The sequence below is a fragment of the Phalaenopsis equestris genome, unplaced genomic scaffold (genome assembly GCF_001263595.1).
Source record: "Phalaenopsis equestris unplaced genomic scaffold, ASM126359v1 Scaffold000167, whole genome shotgun sequence".
Lineage (NCBI taxonomy): Eukaryota > Viridiplantae > Streptophyta > Magnoliopsida > Asparagales > Orchidaceae > Phalaenopsis > Phalaenopsis equestris.
The window spans coordinates 418,402-435,901 of NW_018164609.1; the positions used below are offsets into that span (position 1 = coordinate 418,402).

Consider the following 17,500-nt stretch of genomic DNA (forward strand, 5'->3'; position numbering starts at 1 on the left):
ATTAATATATTATTATTATTATTAATTTATTATATATTATAATTTATAAAATTTAATTTTTTAAAATATCATAAATTTTTAATATATAATTATTTTAAATTATTTTATATTTCGAACAATAACGATTCGAACACGAACGAACGCATCAATGTTCGTATTTGGCTCGTTTAACTAACCAAACGAAAAACATTTGTTCACGCACTTTGTTCACGTTCGTCTCGTTCTCGTTCACTTATCAAACGAATCGAACACAAACTCATTGACGAACCGAACACGAACTGTTCGCGAACAACGAGCTTTTCTGACAGCCCTATCTCTAGCACTAAAAATTAAATTTTTTTTCGTAAGTACCAACTTACCTATGCAAGAAAATTAGTCCATTTTAACTTGCTAAAAGTTAAAATGGTGATATACTTTATATAATCTGAAAGATTTGGGTGATATGAATGTAAAAATTAAAATTTTAGTATTAGATACGCAAGTACATACAAATTGGGTGTTATGTATGTAAATAACCCATTATATAAATTCAGATTTCTTACATTTAAGTGTTCTAAATTCAAATTCTAATTTATATAAAAAAAAATGTTAAATTCAATTAAATTAAAATAAATTATTTGATTATTTATTTTGGAATATAAGTATTCATAGGATTGGGCCATCCGATCACATATACATACACATTCCTGAATCGTTAACTCAAATTTTGAGAATATCCCATTGTTTATACAATGCTTATTATCATTTCAAAATTTTTAATAAATTAGAAGACGATTCCTGGATCATATGCAATGCATGTTGCATCAAATATAGAAAAATGAAAAAGGGAAGTTCTCAAAAGACGAGACAAGGCAAACAAAGCAGATGAGATGGTAGCCCAGTAGTTGGGTATTTCATGCCGTTCCGAAAGTTCCCATGCTCAAAATAAGACAAAACAAGACAAGTGGTGCCTGATTCAGGCAAATTCTCAAACGCAAAAGATGCATGGCTCCAATACAGTTGAAAGAACATTGGCTTCCACTTGCCTCATACGAGTAGATCGTAATGGTTGTTGCTGGAGTAGAGTAATTTGACTACCATCCTCCGCTTCCCCTTCTCCGGCTTCTTAAACTCCGAGCCGTATTCAGCAATGGGAATGAAACCATTTCTTCCACTAGCTGTTGGGTGCTGTTAAACCAACACTTAAGGGGTTAGCACCATAATAAAACTATTAGAAACCAGAGATACTAATTATGAATTTATATCTCAATAAATCCTTATATTTATCTAATGATTGACATTACTCTTTACATTTATGTTTCATATAATAAAATGTAAATTTAGTTCTACTTGCAATGCTTGGCCGGGATCAAATAACTTTCATTTAACATACTTAAACCTTTTAAAATTAAAAAAATTGCTAAATTATGGATCAAGACCAAAAATTTCTCAAGAATATACCATTCATCTAATGTGCAAAGACAATTTAGGACTCATGATAGTTGTGTTTGTTCAGAAACATGGCTTACCCATTTTTTTTTTAATTGCATATTTAATTAAATTTTTTACAGTCCTAGGTATTATGTCATATTTAATTGGTACAATAATGTAATCGCAAGATCTCATACCACTTTGATGAAGGATAAGAAACACAAATCATAGACTACCACTCTCAAGCAAGAATTAGTCTTATTTATGTAAAAATAAAAAACACCTTTCTTTAATCCCAAACAATAATTACATTGATAGCGGAACTAGTAGGGAATACAGCGGAAACATACAAAACAAACTTTTATTAATATAGAGATAGAGTTACAACATGACACAAGCGGAAAATAACAACACCAAAACATAAAACGACACAAGCAAACGTCTTTTAAGTGTATTCCTAGAATAGTGGAGGTTGGTTAGGTGGATCGGGATGGCTAGCGGGGATGCCGACAGCAAATGCAAGGTGAAAAACTGCAATAACAACTAGAGGGCTGGTTGTCATGTGCAGCGACAACAAGAAATTGGGGCATAAATGGCAGGAGCAGCAAGGGTTTGATGTCCCAGGGCGGAGAGGCAGCAAGGACTGGTGGGTCATAAGCTATGTTAACAAAGATGTGAGCGGTTTGGGGTGGCGGGAAGGTGTTAGACAGTAAGGTAGGACTGGAGTTATGGGTCGGTTGGATGCTCGGAGGAATTATGGGAAGGCGGACAACAAGGTTGGATTGTTTGAGAAGGGCAGCTGACTATTGGGATGGAGTAGGGGGAGGATGACAACGAAGGGGAGGGAAGCAGAAGGGTTAGATAATGGTAAAATGGAAGATACAACACCACATCGGAGTAGGATACAAACAGAACACCACCACCTCCTCGAATACAATCCTACAAAAAGGAAAAGGACTCAACACAAGAAACCTGAAAGCAAACACAACAAAAACCAACAAAAAATCTAAGCATAATACCTCCTATTTATAATGAGGACTATAACTTATTTTAGGTAATGTTTAAAATAAGAAGAATAAAGATAATAAGAATTTCAGATGAAGCAAAGATTAAATAAGTGAGGGGAATTCGGATTTGGAAAGGAAATATTTCATATTTCAGATTTCAATAAAAATAATCAAATTGAAGATTTGGATAGGACTTATAATATGAAGGTGCTAGGAAGGAAATAAAGGAAAGGAAAGGAAACAAAACGAGGGGAAAGAACGCGAGAGAAATGGGAGGAAGAAAAGGAAAGGGGGGTTGGTAGCTCTCCCCCGCTGCCGGTCCAACCAAGATAGACTGAACCGTAGGACGGTCCTTCCCAAAGCCCAGCTTCATACATAGTCACCAAGATCTAAAATACCACAACAAAAATAGTCAACAAACATAAAATTGTCCCAATGATCAAGTTTCACATTACAAAAAAAAAGTCATACAAAAATCATGCTTGACTAAACTTCAATCATGCACATGCACTTAGTTACTAAACAAATAAATAATACGAACACATATCCCACAACACCACATTCACAAATAAGAAATGAGAAATTTTCAATGTTAGTTTTTCATTTATTTATTTATGTGGCTCACTATCATTTATTTTAATAGTAATTAAAAGAAGAGGGTCACGTCTCTTCTCAATAGACACCGCATCCTTTCGCTTTAATTAATTAATTAAATTATCCTAAATGAAGGGCCATGTCTCTTCTCAATAGACACCGTATCCTTTCACTTTAATTAATTAATTAAATTATCATAAATCCTATTAGTCAATAATCACCATGATGGATAGTGGTTAATAATGGATAATTAAGAGAAAGATTGTCTCTTCCCAAGAGATTATTTTTTCTCTTATAAATAAAAAAAGAATTTTCTCTCTCCCAAGAAGAAATATATGTTTTCTCTTCATCAGAAAGTACAAAAAGAAATAAGTATTAGAGAGAGAAATTTCATCTCTTAAATCAAATTCTACAACCATGAATACAGGTATGTATATCTTATTTATGGGTATGTGAAAATCATGAATTCAAAAATCTTGGTTATTTAATTTTATGCATTTTGGGTCATGAAATAGAATTTTATAAATTTAAAAATCCCAGCATGTGGTATCAGAGTCTCGATTGTTGAATTTGTGATTTTTCATTTAATTTTATTTATGTTAATTGTATAAAATTTTTGTTGTAAGTTAGATCTTGGAATTAGATCACTAAAGATAATCGGTGAATTGAGATATTATTGTTTATTTTATATGTATATTATGTTTAATTTGTTAGTCACCAAAGTGGTCAAATTAATATGTTTAATAGATGTCAAATTAAATAAATTCAATTACTCATAAGTATGTGATGCTTCTTAAGAAATAATTTTTTGCATTTCATTATGGGTATATTGAAATTCATTGATTATAAAATATTTGTGGATGGCTCAAATGTTGATTATTTATTTTATAATCTTTGAATATGATTGTGGCATATTTATATATTTGATTAGATATGATTATATATTCAAAGATAATAAACATGTCTAATTTGAGTATAACGAATTGTCAATTATGTCAAACTAATCATTCAAGCATCAATTATATTTATTATTATGTATTGTTATATTACCCAAAAGAGATTTTCAATACACTACTAAAGTTTTAATTTAATCTGTGCGGATTGCATTAAGAGAAAACACACAAAACACACACTTAAGAAAGCTTCCACAAGAAGCATACAGTTCCTTGAAATTATACACACTGATATTTGTGGACCTTTTGATGTTCCATCTTTTGATGGAGAAAAATATTTTATCAAATTTATCGATGACTTTCACGTTATGGGTATATCTACTTATTGAATGAAAAATCTCAATCACTAGATATCTTAAATGTGTTTATAACTGATGTTGAGAGACAATTAGACAAAAAAATGAAAATCAACAAGTCTGATAGAAGTTGTGAATATTATGAAAGTTACAATAAATATGGACAATGTCCGGGTCCATTTGCTAAATTTCTTCAAAATAATGACATATGTGTTCTATACACTATGTCAGGAATATCACAATAAAATGGTGTTGCAGAAAGGCGAAATCGTAATCTTATGAAAATAGTTAGGAGTATGATGAGCAATTCTTCTTTATTTTTATCATTGTGGATGTATGCTTTAAAGACTGTTGCATATTTGTTAAACAGGATTCCTAGTAAGACAATTTCAAAGTTTCCTTTTGAACTATGGACATGAAGAAAATCTAGCTTATGACACTTGCATGTTTGGGGCTGCCTAGCGAAAATAAGGATTTATAATCCACATGAAAGAAAATGGACTCAAGAATAACCAATGGTTTCTTCATTGGTTATCCAGAAAAATCTAAAGAAGATTTTATTGTCCTAACTACAATACAAAAATTATTGAAGCTTGAAATGCTAAGTTCATTGAAAATGGTGAAGATAGTGGGAGTTTGGAATCACGTAAAGTGGAAATTTAAGAAATTAAGATTCAAGTTCCTTTACCTGAATTTTTTTCTCAAGTTGTTATTCCTACATTTGTTGAACAGTCTGACAAATTACATGAACAACAAATAAATGATCAAACACCACATAATGAATCTGCCACTAATGAACCTATATTAAATGAATCACAAGAAGTGATATCTAGAAGGTCTCAAAGACAAAGAAAGTCTGCTACTTTTAATGATTATGTGATTTATTAACATGAGTCTGAATTTGACTTTATCTACATGAGTCTGAATTTGACTTGGGAGTCATTGAAGATCCAGTTTCATTTTCACAACCCATTGAAAGTATAAATTCTCCTAAATGGTTAGATGCAATGAAAGATGAGTTAAAATCGATGGATCATAAGAAAGTTTGGGATATCGTTGAATTTTATGAAGGTTGTAAAAGAGTCTAGTGTAAATGAGTCCTTAAGACTAAGCGCGACTCGTATGACAATATTGAAAGCTATAAAGTCAGACTTGTCGTCAAAGGTTTCACATAGAAAGATTTTCTCCAATTTCTATGAAAGATTCATTTAGAATTATCATGACACTAGTAGCTCATTATGATTTGGAGTTGCATCAAATGGAACTGAAAACTGTCTTTCTGAATGAGAATTTAGATGAAGATGTCCACATAAATCAACCTGAAGAATTTTCAGTCGAAGGAAAGAAACACATATTATGTAAACTTAAGAAATCAATATACGGACTTCAGCAAACTTCCCGACAATGATATCTTAAGTTCAATGGTACTATCACTTTCTTTGGATTTAAAGAAAACACTGTTGATCGGTGTATATATCTGAAGGTCAGTGGGAGCAATATCATATTTCTCATTCTGTATGTTGATGATATCTTACTGGCTACTAATGATTTTGACTTACTGTATGAAATCAAGAATTTTCTCTCTAATAACTTTGAAATGAAATATATGGGCGAGACATCCTATGTGATTGACATTGAAATATTTCGTGATAGATCACAATGATTGTTAGGACTGTCTCAGAAAGCATATGTCAATAGAGTTCTTAAGAGATTCAATATGGAAAGGTGCGAAACAGACTATCACTACTGCATCCACTATGGAAGTTGAATTTGTGGCATATTTTGAAGCTACAATTGAGGGCTTATGACTGCGGAATTTTATTTTAGGACTTGGAATTATCGACGGTATTGTCAAGCCGCTAAAAATTTACTGTGATAACTCCGCAACAGTCTTTTTTGTTAAAAATGACAGGTATTCTAAAGAAGCTAAACACAAGAAATTAAAGTACCTTGTCGTAAAGAAGAAGTTCAGAAACATTGAGCATATTAGCATCAATCTTTTGATCGCGTATCCATTAACGAAATGGTTGCCACCACAAACATTTAACAAAAATATGTCATAAGAATGAGCATTGTCGAAACCCTTTATTAATTTTATGTTTATTGTTCTTTATGTTTGACACTTTGAACTCAATTTATTGTTGTTTCTGATATTTATGTATCTTGTTTTTATCGCTGGTATACACTTTATGTTATGCGATGTTTAACAAGATTTGTCTTTTAATAGACATTATGGGACCATGATGTTATTTTTCATTATGTTAAGTATGCAATTGATATTGTGATACATGAAATGAACTGTGACGATAAATCGATACATAACCGCCATAATTCATATTAATTTCATACTTATTAATGATTTATGATTTGATCAATATAAAAAAGAATTTTAACTTACATTTTGTGCAGTATGTTATGCACTATTAAGTATTACGTGAGTCAAGTGGGAGAATATTAGTTTTTCATTATTTATTTATGTGGTCCACTGTCATTTATTTTAATAGTAATTATTAAATAAAAAAAGAGGGTCATATCTCTTCCCAATAGACATTGTATCCTTTCGCTTTAATTAATTAATTAAATTATCCTAAATGAAGGGTCATGTCTCTTCTCAATAGACGTCATATCATTCGCTTTAATTAATTAATTAAATTATTGTAAATTCAATTTGTCAATAATCACCATGATGGATGGTAGGACTGCAACAACATTGTCATAGGCATGTTTTAACATTTAAAATAAAGTACCAAGCGCAAATTAAGAATCAATACACATGAATTGTATTCTCAATAAAAACAGACTTCCCAATTCCCATAAATCTAAATCTACAAAACCACAAAAATATTGAGTTTAAATGGGACTTCGTTTATCCACAGAAGAACAGGTCTACGGTTTAAACCACAACATTTAAAAAAAGGACAAATATGAAATCTCATATAAAACATCAACAAATGTAGAAGGATAAAGGGCAATGCAACTTCATCTAATACTTTGTTTATTGCAATAAATATCTAAGACTGGTATGAGTTCATCCCAAAATTAACTTTAAAAGACCATAAAAACTTACCTCGTTTACAGGTATATACACCTCAATCGGCTGACGACACAGCTTTGATAGAACCTGAGGATGTCATAATGATCAGAACATGAGACTTATTACACATTTGATTTTGTTTATTCATCAAATGTGTCAAATAATTTTATAAAACGGTCAAAGTCTCAACCCTTCAACTTTCAACTAAATTAACCTGAATTAACCCAACATCTGTGTGGCATGTCGGCAAAACCCAAGTTTATAAGAGATTGATGTCAATATGATGAAGGGTAAATTTAAAGTTTACGTTACTTAATGGCTTAATGCAATTAGAATGATTAAATGAATGTAAATCAAATTAAAGAAATTATGATATGTACATTAAAGATCACTAAAAGTGCAAAAAAAAAATTTGCTCTTTAAATGCAAATTGGAAACTACAAGACTTAGAACCCAAAAAAATAAATGTATAAAATGAATTTTAAGAAAATCAAATCACTCAAAATCATTAAGCAATCAAAATTTTTTTACTACAATTAAGAAATTAAACCACAAAAATTTAAATAAAATTATAAACTCTAACAGCCAAATTAGAAAAAAATAGATTAATGAAAAAAATAATCAAAATGAAAAGCAGACCTCACGACAGTACATGGAGACGACATCTCTTGAATTAGGTAATAATTCTCATACCGCTCTCAAAGGAATTACGCTTCTAACATGCACAGAAGGTTTAAACTAAAATAAAAATTTTAATTGAATTAAAACCTGTTTAGTTACATCCTCAAACTAATTATTTATAGGCGTCTTACATATAATCAACTAATTCTTAAAAGTGAAAAAGGTCACACAGCAATAATTCAAAAAGAAACCACACACCAAAAAAACTGCAGGAAAAATCAAGAAATTTGAGCCTCAAGAAATGGTTGAATAGGCGCTAATGGACATAGAAACCGAATGCAGGAACTACAAGCTACCACAAATCATCACAAAAAAAACATTATGAAAAAAATAATTAAAAGAATAATAAAATAAATTAATTTTGCTTAGAGCATTCAATTAGTTGCTCAACTTTTGTTGAATGTAAAAACGAATACTTCCATTAATAAGTACAATAAATTGTTTAGCATAAGACAAATCGGCACTTGAACCTGCAAAATCAGTTTAGTCTATCCTTGTGCAGGTTATATCCCTCAGTGTGACGTCACTTATGTTGATTTCTAATTACCGCAATAAAATATAAGCATATTTAGAAAAAATAAAATACTTCGGGAGTAAATGGGCATATTTAGAAAAAATAAATTACTTCGGAAATCAACAAGAAAAATTAGCATAAGCGTCAAATAATCAGTAAAATGTTTTCTACAAAATGTTTGGTTGAAATAAAGCCCAAAATGAGTAGAAAATCATATGGAATATACTTACCAATAGTTCTGACTCTCCACCCCAGAAATCAGAATGTCCAATCCGCTGGCAATATCTGCAGCATAAAAGTAAAACAAAAAAACATCATAAAAAGTAGTCTTCAAATCATTTATAAACACTAGAGCATTTCAACTGTTTCAAGCCACCGCTTTAAAGACTCTTCGACGGTAATTGCTACAAGTGCTTCTTCATACTGAAGACGTTCTTCACCATTGTCACACATCACCTCCTTGACTGCCATTCGCAGTTCATCTGCATAACCAAAAAAGTTAGTATGCAATATACGAATATAAAAAGGTAGACGGTCGGCACTAAAATTGTCTCAAGAATCCACACGCATCATCTGTAGAACTTAAGAATCAGGATGTCTTATAACTGATTATTAAGCTTCAGATCACATTAAGTGAATGTAAACGTTGGTCGAATGGGTAGAAGTATAGGAACCTCAATAAATTCAGGAATCTATTAGTAAAGAATAAATCCACATTTATGTTCCTAAAGATTCAAAATCAAATGTACTGTTTGGCTCAACCACGTTTATAAAATTACTACCTCATCATTAGTGTATGTTCAGATTCTTAAGCATTCAAAACCATCTAGAGACATAACGAATCAAATTATAAGCCAGAAGAATAGTTCAAAAGAATTTACCTAGTATGTGAGAAACGATGATAAAATTTTATATATATCACACATTCACGATATTAAAAGTTCCCATAACAATACTTAAGAAAAAGTTACAAGTTATTATTCAGTTTAACGTCCCCTCCTATGACGCGGCCATCTTCTCCTTGGTATAACTAAAACATGTCATTTTCATAATATGCAAATGATTAAGTTGCAATGGGAAGTTTTCCCTCGCACCATCCTTGAAATAATATAAAATTAAAACACTTAAAAATTTCCTTGATTCCAACCCAATTAAGCCCCACTGATTTAGTAGGTCGGCCAAATTTATTGTTTATCAATTCTATCTGGAGTGGGATGACAAGAAAACAAATCTACTAAACCACTGCTGATTCTATAAAGGGTTAGCTGTTACAATCTGCATGTTTGCCGATACAAGCTAGTGATATTTGAGCAATTTGGATGGTGAAATAATTGGACTGGCAGTTCAAGTCAAATAGCACCTGAGGTTGACAAGGTGAAACGAGTGGCAAGCAAATTGAAATCCATTTGAGCAGCGGGGAGCAGTGTCAAGTGAAGCTGAATGCATTAATGAATGAGCTGGCTCGAGAGATTGAATGATAGGCCGACCAAGTGAGAATTGTAATGACTCAAGTTGCTGGTCAAAATAAGCCTTTTAGAATGTTTAAGTATCAGATAGGTTGGAATAAGTCAATCAAGACTGCATTTACTAGAAAGACACGTCAGCAGCTATAAGAGAATCTTTAGTAGTCTCCAGACAGTCACTCCATTCAATGATAAACTTTTACCATTAGGAAAGGGACCATATGTATGTAGGACTGCTTGAAGATTGAAGCCACAAACTCGAGTGTAGCATGAAGCCAAGTAGATTGCCGATCAACCTTTAACTTCTTACCTAACTCCTTTATTTAAGATCAGACACTACAGTGAATAATGCTTAATGTTACATAAGTAGCTAGGAAAGGAGGAGCATTTGAACGGTGAGCCTGAGACTTACCAACACCAAGCAAGAAGATCTCTAGTAGTTTAAGAAGACAAGACCTTGAGAAAGGAAATCAACCTCTGGTGCTTTGTGATTATTCCAGATGAGTGATCCATAATCCACACTTGGTAGTCCATTTCTCTGAGTGATTAAATGAGAAATCCGTAGCTCTTTTTCTCTAATATGAATGAACTAATGATATAAATAGATGCATAATAGATTTATCCTCATTATTTTGATTCCAGGTGATAATATAATGATAAGAACAATAAACTTTTTCTGCATATTTAGAATAGAGTGATTTGTGATAAGCTATTGAAGTGAAAGAAAATAGGCGCAATGTTGTCTCCTCCAACTCTATTGGTGTTGTGCGTTCTCTGGTTAGTGACTATTTTTTAGTGAAGTGTAATCCCTGACTTATGAAACTAATAGGTGTTGTCTGATCTCCTTTAAAAATTTGAAATAAAAAAAAACTAACTGATAAATTGAGTGCTTGATATCCAAACATGTGAATCCAAGAATTCTTGATTTATTGCACTTGAATAACATTCATCCACCATAGAGCCAACTGAACTCGTGCCAAGCCAATTGAATTTCCTTTATGCTAATTCCGTCAATTTTGTAAATTGCGTGTAGCCTACCTGGTCATGTTGTTGGCTATTCCTTTGATTCCATTATTTGCATGCCTCAAACCATCAAATTTTAACTATATGATAGATTTCATATCAAGGCTTAGTCTTTATAACCATGAATTCGGTGAGGGGCAAGGGGAGTGTGCATAGCATAGGCAAGTCATCAAGCATATATTTACTAATCACCATAAGATCAAATATGAATGATTGCAGTTTCATCTACATTTAGTGCACATGGAATAGGAAGCTAGTAATGATGAAAGAAGTATACGACTTACGAGTGAAATTTTAATGTTAGAAAAAGAAGGGACACAAGGAAGACCATTCGAAGCTCTTGGGACAGCAATTGTGTTGAGTGAAAATCCTATATGTATGCTATGGTGTAGACTCTTACCATAGGCCTCCAAGAAATCACATATATTTGTCAAGAAAACCAAGCAAACTGGCATTCATCATTAATCAATCATCCAACACCTTATATGGAATTCCATTATTGTTGCCATCCAGTTGTTAAGCTTACAATAAACAAACTGACATTCAACTGACAATGATCCTTCCGCAAGTTGAAAATCCAAACAACAGATCACTCCCACATGCTTTTTTTTATGGATTTAATAAGTTAGAAATGTAGAATAAGATAAAAAGATTCATGACTCGATTTTTGTGATTAAATGTGCTTTAAATTTGTTTTTCAAAAATATAATGAGATTTAAGGGCAAGGTTTAAACAAAGACCATTAAGAAATTTCAACTTCAAATATATCTAGAAATCTTAGATAAATAATCTAAGCAGTTCATGGTCTTAAAAGGGAAGCAATCTCCTCATCATAACAATCCATCAATTGAAAAATAGATTTTTTATATGATGTCAAGAAAGAGGGGTCATCTTTGTTTGATACCCCCTATTAATCAAGCTTAGGGGTTAACTAAGGAATACAATACTCAACTATCATTAGAAAAAAAGCTAGTAACATTTATCACAATCCTTGCCATGTGCCAAACATTACTATTATGCTTCTCCGTGGTCTAGAAACATTGCTTGTCCTACAATCACAACACCATATTAACCTTTGATAGCACACTTTTGACATAAATTTTATATTGCATTGCTCCTCGAGATTCACCAGTAATCGAGCCCACATTTGTTTCAGTTATTTTGGTGTTTGATTTCATGTATAAGATGCCATTCCTACATTCACGTTCTATACAAGCATTTCAAGATGTAAAATGAAAAATAATCTCTCTCTTATAGTAATAATGTAATATCCCACATAGAGATGAAATTTCTTAAACAATGTCAAGATAAAAGATCTTTGTGTGACACGTGCCTTAATTAAACTTGGAAGTTGACCAAGGCATCACAATACATCGACCCTACAATGGCAAACAAGTTAGAACATATTATTAGCACCATTTATCACAATCCTTGTCTTGTGCTTGCCATTGTTATCATGCTTCTCTATAATCCTAAAAAAGGTTTTTCAAACAACACCCATATAATCTTTGGTAACATTCACTTAATAGAAATTTTATCTTATATTGATTTTTCAAGTTCACCCAACATTTAAGTCAACAGTTGCTCTCACTATTGCTATCACGTAGAAGATTGCATCCTCTTATGAGCTATCACGAGAGCACACTTGGTTACATTGAAGAATTTATATAAAAGATTAAGATATAATCTTCTTGAAGTCTATAATGTGTCCCTTAGTGGTCTATTTTTGTATATCATCAACTCCTGCAATTCTCAAGATTTGATCATCAACAAGATGAACCTCCCATAATCTCCTGCATAATGGTTAGTCCGAATCTCTTTATATTTAGTGGAGTAAAATAGCATACTTCACCATCGAAACAAGGATCAATGTGTTTCAGATCTCTTTTTGCAATATTTACAAATTATAAATTCATTCAACACTCAATAGTTTGATTCACAAAAAAATAAAAAATAAAATAAAAATGATATCTTAAACAACACTCATCGGAAGCGAACGAAAAGTGAGGATACATAAGGCTAAAGAGAAGGGAAAATGATAATAATGATCATGAAAATCTCAACTATTTGATTTGAACTATGTCCACCTTTTTCCTATGGATAGCACTTTTCATGTTTCCAGCCTTATTGCATTGGAACATGCATTATTATGGCCCTTAGATTGACTTTTTAATTGAGATTTGGATTTATTTTCATTATTCTCTCTCTTAATAGTTCAACCTCTAATTTAAAAATTTAAAGCGACGAAAGGAGAACTTTAGATTGTCTCCTGATGTTCTCACTCAAGAACAAGTCATAGACATCATTAAATTTCATCTTTGTAGACCCACATGTATTGATAGTCCTTAGAATTCCTGAACTAGTGACAATAGGTTCGAATCACAAACTTCTTAAATGAAAATGATTTGATCAAACTCAGCTTGTAATCAATTGAGCCCATTGATATGTATTATTGTAGCAGCATCTTCATCAATCCTAAAATTAAAAATTTTCCTCATTAAATACACATTATTTATAGATGAAGGCTTCCAATATATTTTTAATGACCTTTCATGTCAATTACGAACTTCTCATGCAGTATGTTATAGGTAAATCATCTTTTTGTCAACATCATGCATAGTACAACCCTCAACAATCGCCAATCCAAGAGATCCTAAATTTTTTTACTCATGCTTTCTAGCCCTTGTCTCCGAGAGAGGTAAATTCATTAATTAATGATATATATCTTTTAACATCTAAAATCTTTACTATTGAATTTTCTATCCTCAACTTACCATCATCGGAGACTATTGCTCTCAATTTTCTAATGGAACTCCAAAGCCTAGCTCTAATACTACTTGTAGGAAAAAGAGGATGCCAAGGTGGTGGATCTATAACATTTACCTACAAAGAGAAATTTTCACTAGATCCATAGATAATTAAAATAATGCAATATTTGCTTCGCCCAAAAATTTTATTTTTGTTTTATCTCACTAACGATATTGCAAAGCACCAAAGCCTTTCCCAATACTAGATAATTTAAAAATATATTAGTGCAGAAATATCAAGTAAATGGATCTCACCTACAAGCATAAATTTTTGGGAAGTTACCACTCCTCGAGACTACTGCTCCTAAGTTTCCAATGGAACTCCAAAGCCTAGTAGCACTAACACTAGTTGTAGGAATGAGAGGATGACAAAGTGGTGGCTCAATAATGTTTGCCTACATAGAGAAATTTTCATTAGGTTCATAGTTAATAATAATAATGCAATATTAACTCACCCAAATATTTTATATTTGTTTTATCTCAATAACAATATTGCAAATCACAAGAAGCTTTCCCAACATTAGATAATTCAAAAATATATTAGTGCAAAAATTTCAAGTAAATGATTCTCACCAACAAGCATGAACATTTGGGTTGACAATAGATTTGATGAACAGTATACCAAGCCCAACTTTAGCCCTCTTTTTAGTTCACTTCTGACAACTAATATCAAAGCTATGGCTAAGATCAAGTGGTTCTCATAATTTGTGGCTCGCAAAGTCGTGACCAATTTCCACTATTGTCAAGCAAAGTTCGTTAAGTAAACGACTCTTGTGATGCCCCCTCTGGTTAAGAGGGCTCTTGGTTCAAAATACTTGAAATGTTGAAATTGTTTCATTTGACAGAGAGCGATGATGATAATATAGAGTTTGTGTGAAAGAGGGAGACAGTTAAGTCAAACCATTCTCACATTAAACAGTTGTCAGTTGAAAAAAATTATTGTTTTAAAAATATAACGAGATTGACCCTCACTTATATGCTTATGCCTTTTTGCTAAAAATATTTTTCTTATTGGTGTATCTAGCCCAGCATTGTGTCACTTTGTTTCCCTTCCTACCAATTTTTTTGCACGAATTGAAATCAGTAACAAGAATAAAATATTCCTACATAAAGCACAGTGCTAGAAAACATATCTACTATAATTTCTTAAATTATAATTGATTCTTCTCTACTACCTGCATCCTTGGTTTCTTGGTTCATATCAAGCTTCAAACCTTTGTTTCTTGCCATTCCCTTAACCTGAAAATATCATTTAATCAGGATTACAAATCATTCAAGCAAAACAATATTAAGCAGTGCTCGACATGTCATATCATAGATAAGCTTGATACAAACAGGTAATAATCAATTTCAGGCAAGATTTAGCAAATCTGCTAAATCTAGGTTTGTAAACCCCTCATAATTCATAAACCTTTGGTAAATTTTAATTTAAATCTCACTTAAAACTGGCAAACATACAGCCCCTTTAAAATAACAATGTCAAGTTTCTAAAAAAACATGTTGACATTGTTCTTCCGGAGTAAATGTCAATCAAACTAGAAGAATGAAAAAGATTATGCAGTGAAAATTGCCTATTGTTGAATTCAAATCTGTCCGGTAGGTTGTGTCAAAGGAATGGAGCGTTGGACGGAGAAGAGGTGATGGAGAGAGGGGGAGAAATGAGAGAGAAGAGAGAGAGAAGAGGAGGACTTCCCCTGACCATGAAGAAATGGGGTGTTTTCGGGCTTCTAGCCCCATTATATTCCATTAAATTAGAGGTTACAAATGAGGTGTGCCCCCAAAAAGGTCCCCCTACATCATCAAACTCTCTTATTTATAGAAGATAAGAGGGGTAGAAGGTACAAAGTTATATATTTAGCTATGTTTTTTAAGAGAAAGCAAAAGACATTTTAGTTATTTTTATTTCGATTATTAGATGGTCTTAAGATCGATGCAGACTATCATGTCTATTTTTGTCGGCCGACTGAAGTGAGTTGGCCGAGGGAGAGAGCTTAGTCGGTCGACTGAAGTGAGGTGGCCGAGGGAGAGAGCTTTGTCAGCCAACTATTGGATTTCCTGGAGATCTGTGCAGAACATTTTCGAGTATACGCTTACACTACTTAATTATAAGTTCTAAATTCATAAACGGTTGGAAATATGAATCCATCCTTTTGTTAGCCGAATAAACAAGAAGCAGTAGTAAGAAATCCAATGAATGGATCGTGGTGGTTTTTCTTCATTTACGAGTGCTCGGAACATGCAGCGGCCGTCGCCGGTGACCTTATGAACCGAGTAATGCTCTTCTTTCTTCATTGCTGGTGAAATCGCATTCCTTCAACTCAAAAACAGGAAAAAGAAAAGCAAAGTTATAATCCATTCACTCCCAACCAATTCAGATTAACATATGCAACAAAACATGACAATAATACCATACAATGAGGAGCCGATTCTTGCGAAGAACCGCAGCCCAGAAAGCGACGGAGAAATCGAAAGGCTTGCAAGTTCAAACTTCGCGCTTCCATCCCTCAATTGCTGCAGAAGAGAGTCTGCGGACGAGAACGAGAAGCGGTGGATAATAAAAAAAATAAGTAATACGGAACGTGAGAAAAGAAGCTTGAGTAGAAGAGGAGCGGTTTGGAGAGTGACCGTTCGAGGGCCTCCGATCTACCGCCATGGAATCCGGCAGCAGAGAAGTCGAAGCAGCAGACGCACCCGCACGGACTGGCATGGGCTCGTGGGACTAACCCATGTCATTATAAACAAATCAATACTTCTGTTTTTTATTTTTTAAAATTTGAGAATTTTGGAGGCCTGCCACCTAAAATAATTAATATAATATTTCTAACATTCAAAATTTTAAAATATTAACAATTAACCTGAGAATTACTCACTATGGAGAGCACAATCAATTAGCCTGGTTACATGGATGAATTATATTTTTATTTCATCAAAACATTACATTCTATTCCTCATCTATTTATGTAGATGAGAAGATAATTCTAGTATGCATACAAATTATATTACCACCATAAGTTAATTCATTATTATATTACGATACTCATTATTCCTCCTGCAGAATCGCTGGAGGTGTTGGTCCCGCACAACTCTATTAGATGTAGGTGGTGATGGTTAAGCTCCCGCAGAATCAGTAGCAGTGGTGTCATGGCTCCATTAGCTATAGACAATGAAGGTTGAGAATGGTTGAGAAATATGACTATTTTTAACATGAAGAAGGGGTGAGGAAGCTAAGAGTTAAGTTCACATACATAAAAAAGAGTGAAAATTGTTGACCCCCATTAGTGGATGTTATGGACTGATTATTATTACCTTATAGTTGTCTGATTTTTGTGGGTTTGTGACTTAGTCAATATTTTATAAATCAATTTTTTTTTTTTACTTAGAAAGATACATAATTGATTACTTTGATAAGGTAAAGGCTCCCCAATTTTTTCCTTTCAACCCTATTTTTATTTATACATGTATTGAATCATTGTGAAATGCTCAAACAATAATTTATCATACTATCATAGTTCTGAATTTTCTAGCAAGCAACAAAATAAAAAAACAAAAAGATTCTATTAAATAATCAAATTTCTTAATACAATACATGAACTTTTTGCTGCAAACGCAAGGCTTTAAAATAGTTGTCTATAGTGTCCAAAGATCTAAATGAATAATGATGTATACTTTAAAAATTTTGAAATGCAAGTAAAATATGTTCAAACAATCATGATTTTAC

At 32.5% G+C, this 17,500-nt stretch overlaps 1 protein-coding gene across 2 annotated transcripts; it reads right to left on the bottom strand.

Moving 5' to 3' along the window:
- Positions 1-891: 891 nt before the first annotated feature.
- Positions 892-16,507, bottom strand: LOC110022127 (OTU domain-containing protein At3g57810). 2 transcript variants are annotated; one of them, XM_020720934.1, is made up of 8 exons: positions 16,408-16,507; positions 16,196-16,307; positions 16,006-16,093; positions 14,958-15,021; positions 8,866-8,971; positions 8,720-8,774; positions 7,328-7,381; positions 892-1,167 (listed from the first exon to the last, which is right to left on the bottom strand). In XM_020720934.1, exons 1-8 carry the CDS (start codon positions 16,487-16,489, stop codon positions 1,027-1,029), a joined length of 702 nt encoding a protein of 233 aa, XP_020576593.1. In that variant the 5' UTR covers positions 16,490-16,507; the 3' UTR covers positions 892-1,026. The 2 variants fall into 2 exon arrangements, with proteins under 2 accessions (XP_020576593.1, XP_020576594.1); XM_020720935.1 differs by lacking the exon at positions 7,328-7,381.
- Between the last annotated feature and the right edge of the window lie 993 nt (positions 16,508-17,500).

Excerpts from the sequence above, each read along its gene's own strand:
- LOC110022127 (XM_020720934.1), bottom strand. The coding sequence starts at position 16,489 with ATGCCAGTCCGTGCGGGTGCGTCTGCTGCTTCGACTTCTCTGCTGCCG. Across the intron at positions 15,022-16,005 it reads GCTGCATGTTCCGAGCACTC|GTTAAGGGAATGGCAAGAAA; the intron begins GTAAATGAAGAA and ends TGATATTTTCAG. Across the intron at positions 8,775-8,865 it reads GTCGAAGAGTCTTTAAAGCG|ATATTGCCAGCGGATTGGAC; the intron begins GTGGCTTGAAAC and ends TTTATGCTGCAG.